At 43.0% G+C, this 19,358-nt stretch overlaps 1 protein-coding gene across 2 annotated transcripts in view; it reads left to right on the top strand.

Moving 5' to 3' along the window:
- LOC146833769 (dimethylaniline monooxygenase [N-oxide-forming] 2-like) overlaps positions 1 to 19,358 on the top strand; it is a 274,031-nt gene that overhangs the window by 102,662 nt on the left and 152,011 nt on the right. For both annotated transcript variants that reach the window (XM_085601638.1, XM_085601637.1), the window contains exons 3-4: positions 6,635 to 6,823; positions 9,895 to 10,057. In XM_085601638.1, the coding sequence (XP_085457764.1) occupies positions 6,635 to 6,823; positions 9,895 to 10,057 (352 nt within the window). The remainder of the gene's footprint in view (positions 1 to 6,634; positions 6,824 to 9,894; positions 10,058 to 19,358) is intronic.

Genomic DNA, 19,358 nt, shown 5'->3' with positions numbered 1-19,358 from the left:
GTAGGTCATGCAGCAAAGCCTGGAATAGGCGGCCCTGTGAGGTTGAATCCAATTTATTGGTCAGTAGTCTAAAATTTTTGAAGTGAAAGGCGTGACAATATGTGAATAAGTCAGGTAAGCCTAAGCCCCCAATCCTTAACCCTCTTCTTAGCTTTTTCCAGGCTATCCTGGGAGATTTACAAGCCCAAATAAAAGAACCGATCTTACCTTGAAGGTACTTAATCTCTTTTTGTGGAAATGATAAGGGGATGGAATTGTACAAAAAAGTTAATTTGGGAAGAATGGACATTTTAATAAGGTTAACACGTCCATAGATGTTAAGTGGCAGGTTACCCCATCTTGTTAATGTTTTTGTTATTTCTTTTGCTACTATCTGCCAGCTCATTTTCGAAATATTTTTCAATTCTTGGGTTAAATTAATTCCCAAATATCTCATTCTATGTTTTATATTTTGTATAGGTGTAATATTATTCCATCCCATTATTTCGGTCTTTTCTCTATTTATTTGGTATCCCGATAGCCTTCCAAATTCTTCCGCTAAATAAAACAACCTGGGTATGGCTTCCTCATGATTAGAGGTATATAAAAGAAGGTCGTCAGCATAAAGAGCAACCTTTAGCTCTAGATCTGCTATCTTAAAAGGTTGAATTACATTATCAGCCCTTATACCACAAACAAAAGGCTCAAAATAAATGTCAAACAAAAGAGGGGACGGGGGGCAACCCTGTCTCGTACCACGGGATATCTGAAACCAATCAGACAAGCCGTTGTTGACCAATACTTTTGCTCTAGGGCCCTGGTAGAGTGATTTAATTCCCTCTATAAAAATTGAAGGGAACCCAAACCCAGCCATAGTGGCCCACAGATAATTCCAATTTACTTGGTCGAAGGCCTTGGCTGCGTCTATTGCAATTAGAGATAATGGAAGCCCTCTGTCTTCTGCATAATCGATGGCACCGATCGCCTGGAAGGTCAACTCATTCAGCTGCCTCCCCGGAATGAACCCTCTTTGATCCTGATGTATTATAGATTTTATAATTTTGGCAAGCCTAGTTGCTAGGATCCCCGAATAAAGTTTCAAATCAGAATTTAAGAGAGAAATGGGCCTGTAGGACTCAATTTTTTTCGGATCCTTATTAGGTTTTATAATCAGGGTGATCGTCGCTTCCGCCCAAGTGGGGGAGATGCTCTGGCCAGAAATCAATAAGTGGTTAAAAAGTAAGGTAAGGATAGGTACCAATTGCTCTGAACAGTCTATATATACTTCACTTGGTAACCCGTCTGGGCCCGCCGCTTTCCCCCTCTTTGTTCTCTTGAGTTGAGCTATTACTTCCCCTTCCCTGATCTCACTCTCTAGATAGTTCTTATCAATTTCTGAGATTTGGGGTAAATTTTTCTGGCTTAACCAGGATTGGACATTCTCTAACTCGACACTCGTATCTTCCCTATAAAGGCCTTGCATGAACCCTCTCGCTTCCTCCCTGATGTCCCCATCCTCCAAAATTGATATACCTGTCTCTTTCTGAATTAAAACTTTAATATTGTTCCTAGATCTTTCCTCTCTGGATTTCCAGGCGAGAAGGGCCCCACATTTCTCCCCATATTCAAAATTCTTTAGTTTACTAGTTTCCCATTTTTGTCCGAGTGATCTTTTCTTCGCTAGCCTTAAAAGATAGTTGTAGTTCTGAAAGCTCCTTTTCTAATTTTGGAATCTTCTCTCTATCTGAAACAGTGGCCATTTGTAGTTCCAAGTCCTTTTCAGTAATCGCTTTCAACTCATCCTGTTTTTTATTTTTAAGAATCTTTCTATTGTGGGCCATCAGGGAACTCAACATGCCACGTAAAAAAGCCTTATAAGATTCCCACACCATCTGAATGGTAGAGGAGCCAATGTTAATATTTAGAAATTCAGTTGTTAATTTCCTCATTTCTGCCTTCACTTGATCCTCTAAAAGTAGCGTCCTCTCCAGTGTCCACCTAATGACAGGGGGTCTAGAACTTAGTGAAAAGACCATTTCAACTACCGCATGATCGGATATCCCTACTGGGGTATGGGAAAGGGAGATTATGTCTGCTAGCAAATGTTGATCTACTAGGAAGTAATCGATTCTCGAATAATTTTTATATTTTTTGCTGTAAAATGTAAACCCCCTAGTAGAGCCGAACTTAGCTCTCCAAACATCTAGCAAATTAAAGTCTTTCATCATAGCTCTCAGGGCAGAAAGTGATTTAGAAGGGGCATGATATTTAACCTTTGAAGTCCTATCCAGATTAGAATCAAAAATAAGATTAAAATCCCCCCCCAAAATCACAGGACCTGGGGGTGCTAATAGACCTGCTGCCAGTTTCAATAGAGGACCGGGGTCATCATCGTTTGGGCCGTAATATACTGCACATGTGTAGTGGATACCGTGAATAGTGAGGGCTGCCACGATCCATCTACCAGTCTGGTCAGACTCAAACTTTATCAGTCTTATCCCCCTGTTTACCCTAACAATAATAGCAACCCCCCTGGTCACCCCCTTCTGTCTGGAGCACACTATCTCCTGCACCCACCCCAATTTTTCAAAAAACTAGCTTGCAAACATTCAACTCAAGGTGTGTTTCTTGTATAAACATGAGGTCGGCGCCGGAGTTTCTTAAAAAATCACAGACCCTAGTCTGTTTCCTCTTGTCGCCGATTCCGTTCAAATTCCAAGAGAGGGTTTTAATACTTATCGATCTACCCATGGCTCCCCATGACTATACTTCACGTTTGCTCTCATCCTAAGCGTGTGGTACCCATATATGAAGACTATTTTTTTTGCTTTTTCACCCACCACCTGACACCCCACCCTCATCCCCCCCCTGAGGAACCCCCCCAATATACCTGACGGTGAAAAACCGTCTGTAGCGCTCTGGGGGAACTACCTTTGGGTCTGCATGTAACACGGGAATTTTATCATTACTCCAATTGCTACAAAGAAATGAAATAAATATATATATATATATATATATATATATATATATATATATATATATATATATATATATATATATATATATATATATATATAGTGAAAGAATAAGTGCGTAAGTGGAAGGGTGCTACGTGACAAAGTAGGTTAGGAAAAAAATAAGTCTTTTTTTTTAATTTTTTTATCTCCTTTGCTATTCCCTTCTTTCCCCCTATGTGTCCAAAGTGACCTATGTTACCGCAGATATTTTGCACCTTCTTTAATCCATATCTTTAATCCATATCACTTCTGTCTCATCAGAGTTAGGAGATCTTCTACTTCTGTAACCTGAGTACAGTTATACATTTTATTGTTCCACATAATCTTTAAGAGAGCTGGGAATTTCATTTGCACTTGGGCTCCAAACGATCTTAATTCTGGCATTCTGGTGCCCAACTCCCACTGCCTCTGAGCTGTTCTTCCTCCTATATCCGATCTAATAAGATATGGGGTTGCCCGATAGTGAAGGTCTGCTTTAGAGAGACTTCTCCCCAAGATTAGTTCTTTGATATTGAAAGACTGAAAGTTTACCAAAATGTTTCTGGGTGCTTTTCTATTTGCGTGTAACTTAAAGGGGTCTCTATGTACTCGTTGAATTTCAGCCTCCAAGTCAATGTCTGGACGGTCTTTTAAAACCCCTTCTCTTAACAGGTTACAAACAAAGCCTTTGATGTCCTCCAGCTCCGCTCCCTCTGGAATTTTCAAAATTCTCAAGTTGTTTCTTCGGGCTTGGGTTTCTAGCCTCTCCACATCTGAAGCCAGGGATTTATTCTGTAATTTCAGAGTTTCTAAGTCATTAGAGTTCCCCTGGACAGATTTGGTTACGGCTTCCACTTCCAGTTCCAATTTACTGGTCCGGGCAGTAACATCATCTAATTTAGATTCCAATAGATCAAACCTATCGTGGATCGCCTTTTGATTGCCCTCCGAGATCTCAAATTTAGTCATCAAATCCCCCCTTAAGGACTGAAAAAGGGAACCCAATCTGTCTATCTCTAAGCTCTCTGGTTCCCTTAAGCTCCCCTGGGTCTGACCCTGTTTGCGAGTTGGGCCCAGGCCCAGGCCCGGGACCTTGATTTGTTTTTCCTGCGGCATGACCATTGTAGGAGCAGCCTGTGGGCTTGGACCTTTAACCGGCCCCACCGTCTCCTCAGACTGTACCGGTAGTGTCTCACTCCCTGTGTCGGACAGTTCTGCCAAAGGGGCAAATTGATTTTCAAGGGGGATTGAGGAGATCTCACTCTGCCTGTTTATCATGCCCAACAGCCTGCTCCATTATTCTAAAGTAGGTTTTAAGTGAGGGTGAATTTTTCTTGAACGGTAATTGCGCAGGTTTAGGCACCTTTGCTTTTTTAATATTTCCTACTTTTTTACCCCCCTTGCAAGGGGTTAATGGCGTGGGCCGATCTCTTTCAACAGGATCCAGCTCACCGCCCTCATTCAGCTCCTGTGAGCGGAGTTGATATCTGTTCCTTTGTCTCCCAGGAGGAAAGGACGATGTGACAAATTGCTGCCCTAGTTTCCGACTTGGCACTTTTACTACCGGTACAATAGCTTGTGTAGAAAGCGAAATGGAACGGGATTTGCCTGATGGAGGAGGTTTCTCTGTTACCCCCGCGTCCAGCCTTTGCCTCATAACACCTTCCTGGATTAGCTCGTAATAATAACCATCCGTGGAATTAGGAGGGGTAGAAACGCTTCTGCCCTTATCCATAAAATCACACACTTTCCCCTTGTCACACCAGCTTACCATCTGTACCTGTGCCTGCGCCACATTACCCCATGGGAGACTGGGAACTCTCTCGCACACTGGGCCACGGAGCTGGAATAAAACGAGGGCCAAACGAGATCGGAACCACCAGCTCCTCCGGTATGTGGCCGAGTTTCCTGCTTGCAGCACTCGTTTCCCACACATGGGAGCCCGAGCAGGTCCTAGCGCCGTCTGCCGTACCTCAAAAAACAGGGAAATAAGGACGAAATTTGAAAGATAGAACCCTCTTCGTCAGCGTACCAACTCCATCCACTTCTTACCGCATTGGAGTGCCTTCCACAGCCATCTACCGTCCCGCATCATTATCGGTATTTTCCGACCTCGATAGTCCCCCGGAGCCGCTGCGACCGGCGCTCAGCCTGCCGCCATGTTCCTCAACGCTGAGGAGCAGTATTAGTGGGTCAGTTACTGTTTTGGTTTGATGCATTTGTGCTCTAATAAGTACCACATTCAGTGTGGATTACAAGCTAAAGAAAACCCCTGAAATGATATCATAAGTCCGCATCTTGAACTCGGCCAACCACCTTTCGCTCCCCAAAACTTGTCATAAGATTTTGAGCGGGGCCTGCCTTTAAAACATTTTGCTTAGTGGTCTCAGAGCAGAAAAGTGTGGAGGTCTACCATAGAGTTTCAATGCACATGCTAGATTAGCCTGCTAGCTAGGCCAACAAAACGTCAGGATATGAAACAGTCAGATTATTCAGGGCAGGTGTCACACCCATATATCAGGCATGGGGCATCCCTGTATCAAAAGACACCCCTCCCAGATCAGACTATCTGAAACCTCTCTCCACTGCTGGAGAAGTCCGGTTGTCAGATTGGCAAAATCGTCAGGAACGTCCATTTCCATTCAAATACATCATTCTGGCTTTCTTCCAGGAGCACAATGGTTGTTTCAGAAAACCAACCATATAATTAAGATGACCTTGAGAAACATGAATCATACATGAGATAGGTAAATTACACCCACCAGCATTTCCCTAATAGTTTACCAGTGCCTAATATTTACCAAAGTTATGGAATTTTCTAACATTGCTTATCCTGAGCAGAGTAAGTTTCAAATAGCATTTCAATACTGTGACCTTGACTTCCATTTAATTTGAAATAATTCTGAACAAGTTTTACCAAGAGGTACTAACAGAGTGGGCCATAATGATAGACGGTCTGCCACTCATACCCACCCAGAAGACTGAAATACTGAGTAAATATTTGATTCCCACCCTACCGTACAAACTAGAAATGGTAGGTTCAAATGCAAAAAGTCTAACAGAACTTGATCAACCAATAACAAATTATGTGAAGAGTTACTATTGCCTACCACCTATACCTATATGATGGGCTGTTATACTCAAAAAGATCTAATGGTGGTTTAGCAGTACCAAAACTACGTACAGCAATCAGAATAAATAAAGTGAACAACCTCTGAGATCTAATAGAAAAGCCACCTTTCTATGCGTGCTGCAGACTAAAGATATTTCCCCTCATTATACCTTGCCTGGGAGGCCTAGCATTTTGTCGCATTCCCAGGTCTACCTGTAATGGTAAATCTGGGAAAGCTCCACAAACCATGGGTGGATGCGTGGGAAGTCTCACGCTCCACCCATGGAATGCTTCCCTGGGGCAAGGTAGCAATTTGCACTGCATTGCGTTATTCTGAATTTATCAGGCCATGCAGTGCCACGCAAGCTTCTGATGAGTCTTGTTCCAAAACATAGTTGCATACATACAATGTTCAGGACACATTTCTCAGTGTCAAAGGCTCAAGGGTTTCACAGCCTGCGTAGTATTGTGTGTGCAAAGCCCCAGGCAGCTGGTTGGCTGAAACACATTTACTGATGTACTCTGTTTCCTCTTATGCTTGATTCAGGAGGGGGTGGAGGAAGGAATATCCAGCATCTACAAGTCCCTTGTATCAAACAGCTCTAAAGAGATGTCCTGCTACAGCGACTTCCCCATGCCTGCTGACTTCCCTAACTTCTTGCCCCACACCAAGTTCATGGAGTACTTCAAGTTGTATGCAGAGCACTTCGGACTCATGAAATACATACGCTTTAAGGTGAGAGATGGTTTCTTCTGAAGGTGTAGAATAGGGCATGTACCGTGTGGCCTTGTACATGTTCCTGAAGGTAAAGTGGTATAAGTATGTTATTCATTTATTACAGAATACCTAACAGTGCATATTTTGGGTTTATCTTAAAAATGAATGTCTGAAGATTGGTTTTCAGAGATGCTGTCTATTAAACCATATTTGACAAACTACCAATCATCAGTATTGTTTTATTCCTGGTAAGAGTATTCCATTAGAATTAGAGGAGAACTAGAAACCTATTCTGGATAGGATTTTGAATAGGGTTAACCAGTGTCATGGTCCTATTAGTCCTAAGAAAGTAAATTAATTGGAAGAAGCATAATCATTGAAATGATCCAGCTATTAATCTATCCACTTGGTTGCTCTAGGCCTCTACCATTTAATCAATATTATATTATATTATATTATATTATATTATATTATATTATATTATATTATATTATATTGGGAAGTCTGAATCACATTCAGTTCCAGATTTACTAAGGCTTTCTGCTGACACAAAGCATCACAAGGTATTTACTATTCAGGGCAGGCAGTGCTTTGGGATAGGAAGGTGTTCTTTTCTCAGTGCAGAAACAGCTTTGAGCTGCTTTGTATCAACGGTGTTGATTCAGCGATCTGAGACTAATAAATGTCATCACCTGGACCCAATTCAATACCCTACAAGACCCTTTCACGCAGGGTGAGTGTAAACCAAACATACCAAATTTTCATTACCATATCATCCTCCTATTACCCTTTTGTGGCGGTGCAATCTTTATTATGTAATCAGGGTTTGGCAAAATAATAATTGGATCTAGAAATAAACTATTGTATACTCTTCATATAGCCCAGTCAATAACAATAATAAAGACAAACTCATTTATGAGGTAATAATGTTTTATCTATAAAAATGTGATTGCTCATCAAGTACAATACAGCTCGAATCATAAATCACCATACAAGAGAAATATCAATGGAAAATGACAATAGAACATCTCAAAATGCAGCGCTCTGAATGAGTGGAAAGGCGTAGAGATAAAAGAGTAGAGACATAAGTCATTTGCAAACGGTTATGCAAATTTAGAACATCATACTAACCCAAGTCCAGCCAAGGAAATACAAATTTCAAGCTTCCATAGTTTGTACGCTTCTTCCATCTCAGTCGTGTATCAACTTTTGTGCCTCGATTGTTTCAATGCGCCGCTCACTGAGGAAGTCTTCCATTCTTTTATTCAATTCATTTCCTCCATGCAACCTTGGCGAACACACAGGGCTCGCGAAGGACAGTTCACAATTTTCTTCCCTTCTACATTTCTAATACGGCTTTGTAATTTCAATAGTGACTCTCAGGCCTTTTCGGCAGAGTAGAAAAATCACACTTCTAGGAAAGACAAATACAAGTATTATTTATTGTTTATGAAGTCAAACTATTAAAACACCCTTTGTAATGCATATTTTCTCGCTTTATCTATGCGCACTTTAAAAGATTATTCTTTTTGATTCAATTCAGTGTAAAATAAAACTAGCAGCTTTTAGTCTGTTATTTTCACATGCATTTGTGGCCTATTACAGCACTTTAACACACTTGCGCATTTTTCATCTTTCCCCATTAGCCTTTTACATTTAGTTTGCACAAAACTTGAGTAGTATTTTCACACAATGGGGGTTCAATCCGAGCAGGTTTTATTTCGTGAAAACCCTGCTCTATCAGTGTGTTAGTGGGACAGGTCAGTGCAACTACTCATATGTTTTAACATAAAGCCAAATCTACACATAGGCAGACTGGGCTTTGCGTGAAAAACTAACACCCCTTTGAAGAAGGTGCCAATAAGAGGACGTGTCTTTTTTACCAAAACAGGGGATGTCAGCAGCAGCAGCACCCCAATCTTAGTATGGCTTTGTGCTGTGTTTTCCCCCTTTCATAACGCAGCAGAGAAAATCTAGCTGTTGACCTGCATTGTGTGACAAATTAGAAAATCTGTCCCTAAAAGTCTCTTTGGTCATATAGTTAAGCTGGCGTCCTTAAGGAGCAAACTCGTGAACTAAGCCTCCTCATGTTTCAGCCAAAGAATGTAGATCAGTCTCCAATAAACCTTCTGGTATCATTGAGGCCTCCGGTGTGTGCATTAATCAGCAACATGGATGGGTGCTGGTGGACCTTCTAACTCAGAGAAGGCACAGCAGATTGACCTAGGTGTAGCTATCATTATCCAGCAGGTACATCTATCCCAATCTAAGATGTCTCCTTAAGGGTGCTGGGGCTGTCTATCATTGCTGGGAACACCAAGACAGTGAGAAAATCTTGCATTTTCCTTTGAGCATTGACATACTCACCAGGAGCAGGAGTGAGTCCTTAAACAACTGAAGCCATAGAGGTCTCAGCGGATGAGGTGAGTTATGCTGCATCAGTGTCTTTAGTGCCTCACTTTTGCCTCCAAGAGCTTGGGAGATTCAAAAGCCGATGGTGAGTCTCACATGCGACTGGTGGGTGTGGAGGCACTTGTAGTCATTGCAGCTCAGAGGCTCCACGTGGCTGAGGGGCTGCGCAGTAGTCACAGGTCTGGGATCCCATTCATCTACAGTCCTACAGTCCCACAGACTCACAATGTTACATGAACCACATGTCTCAGGCAATGTGGCGGATTTCTCTTATGTGCAATGAATGGAAAGGCAGTAAATAGAACTTCCATCCCTCCAAAAACTATTTTTTTTGCCACGAACTTCAGACAGCATAACAGTGTGTCAGACCTGTCTGAAGATCTAGTCAATAATGACAGCAGTTCACCATCACATATGTAACAATACTTAGCGCTATTGACTGGCTGCAAGGTCAGTGATGATATTAGCACATGGATGTCACCACACCTTCTTCTTTCTCTCTAAGGAGCCAGTAGCATGTATAAGAGTCCCCGATGAAGGCATGTGCCTGCATTTAGGGGCTGTATTATGAAGAACCTGTTTGGTGTTTCAGTCTCAAAATTCAAATGCATTCAAAATTACAGTTACTAGTGTTACAATAATATTTAAACAATTTTTTCTTGCCCTTATCTTTAAAGACCAAAGTGTGCAGTGTGAAGAAACGGCCTGACTTCTGTAGTACAGGCCAGTGGGAGGTGGTGACGGAGAAAGATGGCAAGCAGGAGTCGGCCATCTTTGATGCTGTTCTGGTCTGCAGCGGACGCTACTTGGTACCATTTCTCCCTCTGGAAAACTTCCACGGTAAGCTCTGTGTATGACCCATAAATTGGCAGTTCTTTCTGGTTTTCAGCCCAAGCGCTGTCTAAATTGCTTCAAGAAGCTAACAAGCATTGGCAAAGCCAAAAGGTCTTACCATGCAAGAGCTATGGCTTTGCCAATATGTTTTCGACATGTTGCACACCAACGTGACTGCTGTTCAGCATGGCTAAAGGTTAGTGGGGTAAAGTGGAGCAGAGTCGAGTGACATAGAGTACAGTTAAGTGGCGTGGAGTGGAGTGGAGTGAAGTGGAGTGTCATGGAGTGACGTGGAGTGGTGTAAAGTGTTGTGGAGTGTCCTGAAGGGAGTAGAGTGTTGTAGAGTGGAAGGGGAGAGAGTGGAGTGGAGTTGAGTGTAGTGGAGTGTCAGACTGGAGTAGAGTGTCATAGTGTGGAATGGCCTAGAGTGCAATGGAGTGGTGTACAGCGGAGTGGAGAGGCATAGAGAGTGTTGCGTACAGTGGAGTAGAGTGTTGTAAAGTAGAGTGGCATAGAATGAAGTAGATTGTCGTAGTGTTGAGTAGTGCAGGAGAGTGGAATGGCATCAAATGGAGTAGAGCAGAGAGGAGTGGCATAGAGTATCATAGATTGGAGTGGCATAGAGAGGAGTGGAGTGGAGTAGATCGGAGTACATAGAGTGGAGTAGTGCAGTGGAATTGAGTGGAGCAGTGTGTCATAGACTAGAGTGGAGTAAAGTGGCATGGAGTGGCAAAGAGGGAGTTGCATAAAGCATTGTCGAGTGCAGTAGTGTTGTACAGTAGCATAGAGTGGAGTAGATTGTCATAGCGTGAAGCAGAGTTTAATGAAGTAGAACATCATAAAGTGGAGTATCGTAGAGTGGAGTGTCATAGAGTGGAGTAGAGTGCTCAAGAGTGAAGTGGCGTAAAGCATCGTGGTGCGGAGTAGATTGGACTAGAGTGCAGTGGTGTAGAGTGCATTGGTTTTGAGTAAAGTGGTTTATAGTGCATTTCTGTAGAGTGCAGTGATGCAGAGTAGAGTGCAGTGGTGCAGGGTAGAGTGCAGTGGCGCAGAGTAGAGTGGAGTGGCGCTGAGTGCAGTGGTACCGAGTGCAGTGGTGCAGCACAGATTGTTTCAGAGCACAGTGGAGTGGTACAAGGTAGAGGACAGTGGTGTAGAGTAGAGTGACATGGAGTGCACTAGTGCAGAGAAGATTAGAGTACCGGAGTGGATTGGCATAGAGTACAGAGTCAAGTGCACTGGCATAAAGTGCAATCGCGTAGAATGCAGTGTTGCACTTTAGAGCTGCATAGAGTGGAGTGGAGCAGAGAGGAGTGGTGTAGAGTGCAGTGGCATAGAGTGCAGTCCTGCATAGTAGAGTAGTATGGGTTTGAGAGCATGGGCAGAGATTAGAGTGGTGTACAGTAGAGAGGCGTACAGTAAAGACACGTAGAGCGAAGTGGCATAGAGTGGGGTGGTGCAGAGTAGAGTGCGGTGACCCAGAATGGAGTGGAGTGGCGTACTGTGGAGTGGTGCAGAGTAGAGTGGAGTGGAGTAAAGTGGAGTGTGCATGGTGTGGTAGGGTACTGCTAATTTAGGCCTTATTTAGGGTTTGGTGGTAATGCACAATCCTCCAATATCTGGAGGGAAGCACTAATCCAATAGGTGAATATTCTTCACCAAACTATCTCTATGCCAAAAGAAATTCCGTATTTCTATTAGATATTTAAGACTTTTCATTACAACCAAGCTACCAGGCTCTTTGTGTACTTGGGAGCTTTTAGTGCCAAAATTCCTCACTTTAGTGATATAAATTCAAGCTTGAAGATAGCTTTAGAGAGAGGACAACGTTTACAATCCCTCTCAAGTGGATACACAGATTTGGCAGTGCTGCAAAATGCATCACTATCCAGCACTTCTATTTTTGGCTGCTTTTTTTGTGATCTGGAAATGGTAGTTTGGTATGAACGCTCTTGCTGGATCTCAGGCCCGTTTTCTCTCCTTTGTCTACCTGACGGAACGTTTTCTCTCCTTTGTCTACCTGACGGAAATAACTTTAAAAAAAACAATGCCTACTTGCTGTTTGTGAGTAACTGGATGTTTGTTGCAGTAACCCCCCACTTTTTGCCCAGCTTTTGATGCAACTTTGACTAGGTGTACTGGGTCCCTGCTAACCAGGTTCCCATTACCAGTGTTCTTTCCCAAAACACTGTACCATGATTGGCACAACTTCAGCTACCCTGTAAGTCCCTATTGAATGGTACCCCTGGACCCTCGGGCATGGAATCTGGAGAGGGTCCTCTGGGGCTGCAGCACTGGTTGTGCCACCCCAGGGCCACTTCACCAAGGCTATGCACTCTGCCACTGCAGGCTGCGTGTCTTGGTGAAGGAACATCAGAAGAGTCAGCACTGGGTCCAGCCCTGTGTGCTATGCCACCCATGCACTACATTAGATCTAGGTTAGTCACCCCTGCTGCAGGCCTTTAGCTCTAAGGCAGGGTGTACTATATCCTATGCGTGGGCATTTTAACATGAGCAGATATGCCCCTCCAATGTCCAGTCCATTCTGTGATGTTGTAAGTGAACAAGGAAGCCATAAAGAGTATATGGGCAGGATACTTGTCAACACGACTTTCCACCTCTATGATGGTGTCACTGATTTCTAAGATGTTTGGTACCAAACATCTTGTCTTAATAAATCCTCTCTGTTGCCAGTGTTCGAATTATTAATACATTCACACAGGATATCCTTTTAGAGGGTCCCCTGAAACCTAACCAAACACTAGTGGGGTCTCTGGTAGGTTTTCATCAGCCTGCCACCACCAGACATGTTTCTGAGCTCATGGGGTGAGAGCCAGCACTCTCAGAGGACAGAAACGATACCTGCTCTGGGTGGGGGGGTTTTACACCTCCTTCAAGACAGGATAGCCTTCCCAGACAGGAAGCTTCAAAGGCAATGCCACATTTGAAATCTAACCCAGGAACCCCCAGATAGTGGGAAAGCCAAACCCCCTTTCCTGCTCTGCCTTTGGTGGGAGGAAAGCCGGGAAAATCAGTTAGATGAGGAGGATGGTACCCCCCAGCCTGCACTACCGCTATGGCAGGGCAAGCGAGGTGAACCCTCTCCTGAAATTCCACCATCTTGAGATGGTGGGAAAACCTCCAATCAGGGTTATGGTAGTGCCCCTTCCCACAGGAAGTGGTCACTAGAGGGTGTAAACACCCTAAAGGTAAGTAGCCCTTTGGCTGCTACGTGTCTCCACTTGCAACACCCCTAAATTCAGTATTTTGGTGGCTCCCTGAGACCTGAACTTAAGATTCAACAGACCAAAAGAAGACAAAGGAAGAAGACGTGCTTCTGAGCCAGGAACTGAGCCCTGCTGCATAATAAACCAGCGCCAAACCCTGCCAACTTTGAAAAGGACTTGACAACTGTTGCTTGCCGTCCCTACCTGAAACATCTGCAGCCTCCAAGAGCCCTACCTGCCTTTGTCATTTGCCCGGGACCTCCCTTTGGACTAGTAGTACTAGTCCCCAGCACATAGCCGGTAAAGACTGCTGACTGTGTCAATGCAATTCACCCCACCAACCAAAAGTTGCAGAAGCCAAGGCCTGTTGGCCACCAGACTGATAACCAACACCTACAATGCATCCACTAGCCTGAGAGATCCTCGCAGTACCTGCAACCGATGCTGGAAACAGCCCTATTCCTGTTGTGCCTGTACCCACTTTCTGGTGGCGTGGACTGCGTGAAAGCAGCAACTTGGGCACGACTGCCATGGACTGCACTCACCGCACCTGTCGCTGAATGTTGCCGAACCATTTCTGCAGCCCAAAACCTCCAGCACCTCAGACCCAGGTAACCCAGAACTACCTGCTGTGTCGAGCCCTAGGACTTCCAAAACTCTGACTCCCCTGGAGTAGAACTTCCCCTGAACTCTGAGAGACCGTTATCCCCCAAAACTCGATGGCGGAGTGTTGCCTTTATTGACCTCAATGGTAAATGTGTTGGCGGTACTCCGCTATCTAACCCTATGCCTTCCTTCCCTTGTTCGCGATGTCTCTCCTGATGGTATTAACTGCTGTTGCTTAAAACCTGTAAGCATGTGTGTCTTGAAATGCATTTGGATAACAATCAACACACAAAGCAATTACTAACTGTTGAATTTCTAAAAAATATCAATAAAGATACAAGGTTATTTTCTTGTTTGGTCTTGGATTTATTCTTGAGTGTGAGTCTCATTTCTTGCCTGTGTGTGTGACAACAAATGCTTAGCACTACCCTCTGGTAAGCCTATAACTGCTCACCCACACTACCACAAAAAAGAGCATCAGAATTATCTGCTTTTAGCTCTGCACACCTATTGGGGATCCACTGGACTCTCTGCACAGTGTACTCCATCTGTGTGAACTCTATGGAGAGCCAGCGTCCTACACTCTTGCAGTTGTCAAACCTTTCTCCTCTACTTATTTTCTCATCTTATCCCCTCACCACCTGTCCACCCTAACCCCTCATCCTATAACCACACCTCACCAGGGGGCATATTATCAAGACAGGCGATACAATTATCGCCGCTTTAGCGGCAGAAAACTGCCACTAAAATGGCGATAATGGGCTTGATAATATGCTCTATGGAATTCCAATTGAAGCCCATGTTAGATGTGAAGGACATCTAACCCGAACTTAAAGCGGCGATAATTTTATCGCCTGTCTTGATAATATGCCCCTAAGTTTCCTAATTAGACCCTCATTGCGAGTTGTGCATTGCGAATTAACAGCATTTTTTTTTCGTTAAAGCCACTCCATACTATTAAGGTGGAGGTAAAACCAGGTGCAATTTAACCTCAGCCAGATTTTCCCCGTGGGGTAAAATCATAACTGCTAAAATTTGGTGCAATAATAAAATTCCGGTTACAAATTGGCAGTTGACCCTTGGAAAGGTGGTGAGTTATCCTATCATTGGTGTTATTAGTACAAAGGAAAGTGTTTTAGTAACAAGCATACTCTGAATTGTAGGTCAGGTACGCATGGTTAGAACCTGTTGGCTTTATTACATAAGTTTGCAGAGCCTGTTGGAGGAGTTGTTGGAGTGACGTGAGGCAGCAATCCTGTAGAGGTCAATTGATTTCACCTGTTGGGGTGGGCGGTTGCCTATTTTGCCAGTTTCATTCGTAATCATTTTTTTAAAGTCATATTTCATACAAACTAGTACAAAATAGTACAACACCAAAGCCCATGTTCCATAACGACACTGGCAAGGTTACGTCATACAGTACAATCATTGCATCATCACATGAATGATTTGCCCATTATACATGTTCACATACCTTTCCGGAGCTATATCCGTATCCCACCACCCCCCCCCCACCCCCATCATATCCCTCCACAACAATCTTAATTCATGCGTAATCTTGAAATATGAATATGCAAATGTGTGTATTGGAGGGATAACGTTCGCTTCTGCTTGATAGGCACAAACTGGATATAAAAGTCCAAATTAACAATGGTAAACAATGTTTTATTCAATAATGTTTAAGCACATGGGAGGTGCGTGCAAACAAAATAAATGTTAATAAGGCAAAACAAATTCCCGTGCTTGTGTTTAGGTCTCGTCTGACCCAGCGCATGCGCTGGTCTGGCGAGACCTTTTTTGAGGGCTTAAAAAAATGCTACCATGGCCAGCCTAGAGCTACAGTGCATGTGCGCGGGCGCGCGCCGCGCTTGATCGGGATCGCGATCACTTTCACTTTCCGCTTTGATGTTCTCCGTGAGCCAATGCTTGTTTGTTCATGCTTCCCCTTGATCCTATTTTTTTAAACAGTAGTACTTGCTTTTCAGTAATTGCTATCTATTTATTTAAGTCGGTTATCTGTATAACACCGAGATCGATCGTTTAGGATAGTTAAGAGTTGACGAAGGAAGTTTAAATGTGACCATGCGGATTGAGCAGAACTCAAAAGAAGTAATACCTCACGTTCTTCATTGACAGAAACTTTACCCAAGAATACCCACATTGATGACGGCAGAGATATCAATGTCTACTTGGCTTTTACTATGTAAAGCACGCAGTATAGTCCCTGGTGTATCTGTTGTGAAATCTACTTTTGTTTACCCTTTTGCTTTTGTCTAAATTTAGATTTACATAATGAATGTTTGATATGTTTTTTTTCTAACTAATTTTTACCAGTTTTACATCCTTGTTTGTTTAGCGCTTATATTTTGGATCAAACGACATCTGTTGACGGTTCATTTTTAATGTTGATTACTCAAATGGAACCGTGCGTGAAGTTTTCTGTCTCATAACTCTTTACGTTGTTATTTATGCTGGCCACCTTTAATTGTCTTGACGACGAACCAGGGTAACACAATGTCTTCCTAAAAGAGATACTTTAGTTTCAATTGACTGCCTGATCATTTGCATATTATATATGGCAACAGAGATCATTTAAAAAAATACAATTAAAGGTGTTTTCATTTATACAATTTTCAAAAGATGAGTTGTGGTACCAGAACGCCCATTAAACAATCCAGAATGTAAAAAGGAATCATGTATTGTATCTGCTACATCGAAACTTCAATGTGGTATATGATTGTAAATCTGCACATGTATTGGCGTTTTTTGTAAACAATAGAGTGTCGGATGAACGAAAACAAAGTAGGTCGTTGACATTGGTGTGGTATTGGTCTGTGGCGTTTACATTGTTAGTGATTTGATAAACAGGGTATTTCAAATTAATAGGGTGGACAGATAGCAATATTGCATGTTTTTTTTCTCTAATAAATACATCTATGTTATTCCAAGATGGAAAAGGTCAGGGTTTATATTGTAGCCAACGTCCTCTACTTCTTTGTGTTCCAAATACTAAAGTAAATGATTGTGCAGCCAATACATGTTGCCATTCTGGACGGCACTCAGTCAGTCATTATTCTTCATTTTGAACACAATAGAGAAAGTTGTGCAGTCAGTACAATCAATATTTGCACTGATTTATTTGGTCAAGAAGGAAGGGAATAGTGAGATTTCCATTGTCGAGGCGACCCTTCGGTTTCAGGTGTGTCTAATGTAAATGCGATAGTCCCTCTGTCTAGATTTACACTGGCAGTACAGATATTCTTGTCGTCGTAATGTACTGGTAGTTCGGTAGTAACCTCGTGAAATGTGGACAAGGCAAATTGCAAATCACTGAGGTCCAAATGCAGAGAGTCAGTTTTCATGTGGTACATACCACACCACATCTAAATATGTTTACATCCTGGGTAAAATTGGCATATATTGGGTATTCATTTCTACACTGTTGGTTACAAGGCATGTAGGTCAGTGGCACAAGATGTAGTCTGCAGGCATATTTCTTTGTGATGACACACACCTAGCTATATAATCGACGTAGATAAAACCCCTTCCCTGTTCCTGTTTTTATTTTTAGCCCATGCAGTAGTTAGCACACCAACACAGAGGTGCGGTATGGCCTTGACTCCTAAATGGTTCACCCCCTTTTTGTGTTTTGCCCATTTGCAGTACTTCTATATGCAGCAATGGCACATCACATACAAAATTGTTAATTTTCACTGTTCAGACAAATTATTTTTTTCCTCCAGGAAAGCTGAGCAGGTTTATCAATTTGTATTACTTTAATTTAAATGTTTCCATATGTTTTACCCTTCCATGTTTTGCTTGTAGACTGTTTTGTTTGTTATAAATCCTAGTGTTTAAATGTTGGCGTTATGGTGGGGTGGAATTCAGTACGTTTTATATATTGTTTCTTACTTTGCCGCTGGACACCTTTTCTAATGTATGCTTTCCTTTCATATCAAAACAAAGGCAGCGCAAGGTTTTATGTTTGATCTGGTGCAGGTACAATGCTTTATGTTTGATCTGGTGCAGGCACTCGACTTCCCAAGTAATGATGCTCCAGAGACAGGCTTAGTTACGATACCCACTCTCCTGTTTGCCAACATCACGTTACTTACATCTAAAACTCCTGCAGGCCTCCGGACTATTTTAAATAGCTTCTTGGCCTTTTGTTCAGATCGTGTCCTAGAACATAATATAGGAAAAAACAAGTTTCTGGCCCTAAATCCGTACAAGTTTGTAGTGTAGTTCCTATACCCCTGATAGGCTCAGCGCATTGAAATAACATACACTATAGATTTGACATAGGACTAAGGTCAGTATGTTTCTATCAAGTATATTAAACTTAATTACTTGTGTGTACCAGCTAACTCAGAGGTCACTAGAAACTTCTCGAATAAACAAGAAGGGATTAGTTTCTGACAACCGCATAAACATGACAACTTTGTTTCCTTTTAGAATCGGAACAGTCTCAGAATCGTGTAAACAATAGATAACAATGCTTGTTTTGTTTTTCCGTTTTATAGTACACAAACTCAGCCCAGGGGCATGCATCGGAGATCTTTACAAGAGCACCAGTTACATTACACAAGGACAGATTCATTTTTAGGTCTCGCCTTGCTTTCGCGTAAGCGATCGCAAGGCGAGACTATTGTAAAGGGGCTTTTCAAAATGCTCCTAAAAGCGGATTGCATGACTAGCACGCGCACAATCACGCGCATCGTGCCGCCATGCACTCCGCTTTTGGGAGCACTTCAAAGGGTCCGCTCCCCCACCAGGAATGGGCTCCCCCGCCAAGCGCACGCGCGCCACGCTCCGCCGGGCTTTTTTTTTCTTGTTTTCCTTTCATCTCCCTCCTATTCTGTAAAGAGGATGTCTTCTTAAAGCTATCTGCCGCACCCTCACGTTAGAAATCACAAGGCGTCTTTACAAAATCCGTCTGCCAGTTCCACACACAAAACAAGGGGGCGGAGCTTGAGACATAGTTGACATTTTCATCATAAGAGTTAAATTTTGTTTGGAGAGCGGTTTTTCTACATTATACTAAAAAGCGTTTTGTGTGGTCTCTGATGAGCGTGAAGATATCTTTCTGAGAAGTAATGCCACAGAATGTTCCACAACAGTGCATGGGCTTGCATAACGTGTTACATAATTAGCTCTCCAAGGCCGCTGAATTCAACCAGCTCTGCAACATGACTTGATTCTGCACCCCCTCATGAACGCACAGCTCCAGCTCATGATGTGGAAACGCACGCGTCTGCCTGCAATAAGTTCCCTCACACATACACACTACCTGCTGTCTCCCAATCCCTGTCTCACACACACTTTCTCTCCTCAGCGCTGTTTCCTCCTCTCCACATCTCTCACAAAGATGCTTCCTCTCCTTCTCTCGCTCTTTCTCGCTCTGTCTCCCTCCTCTCACACACAGTCTCTCTCTCTCTTACCCTGTCCCTCCTTTCGCTCCCTTTCTTCCCCCT

The sequence above is a fragment of the Triturus cristatus genome, chromosome 4_2 (genome assembly GCF_964204655.1).
Source record: "Triturus cristatus chromosome 4_2, aTriCri1.1, whole genome shotgun sequence".
Lineage (NCBI taxonomy): Eukaryota > Metazoa > Chordata > Amphibia > Caudata > Salamandridae > Triturus > Triturus cristatus.
Note: the sequence above shows the minus strand (reverse complement) of the source record. Positions and strands in the feature narration are given on the sequence as shown.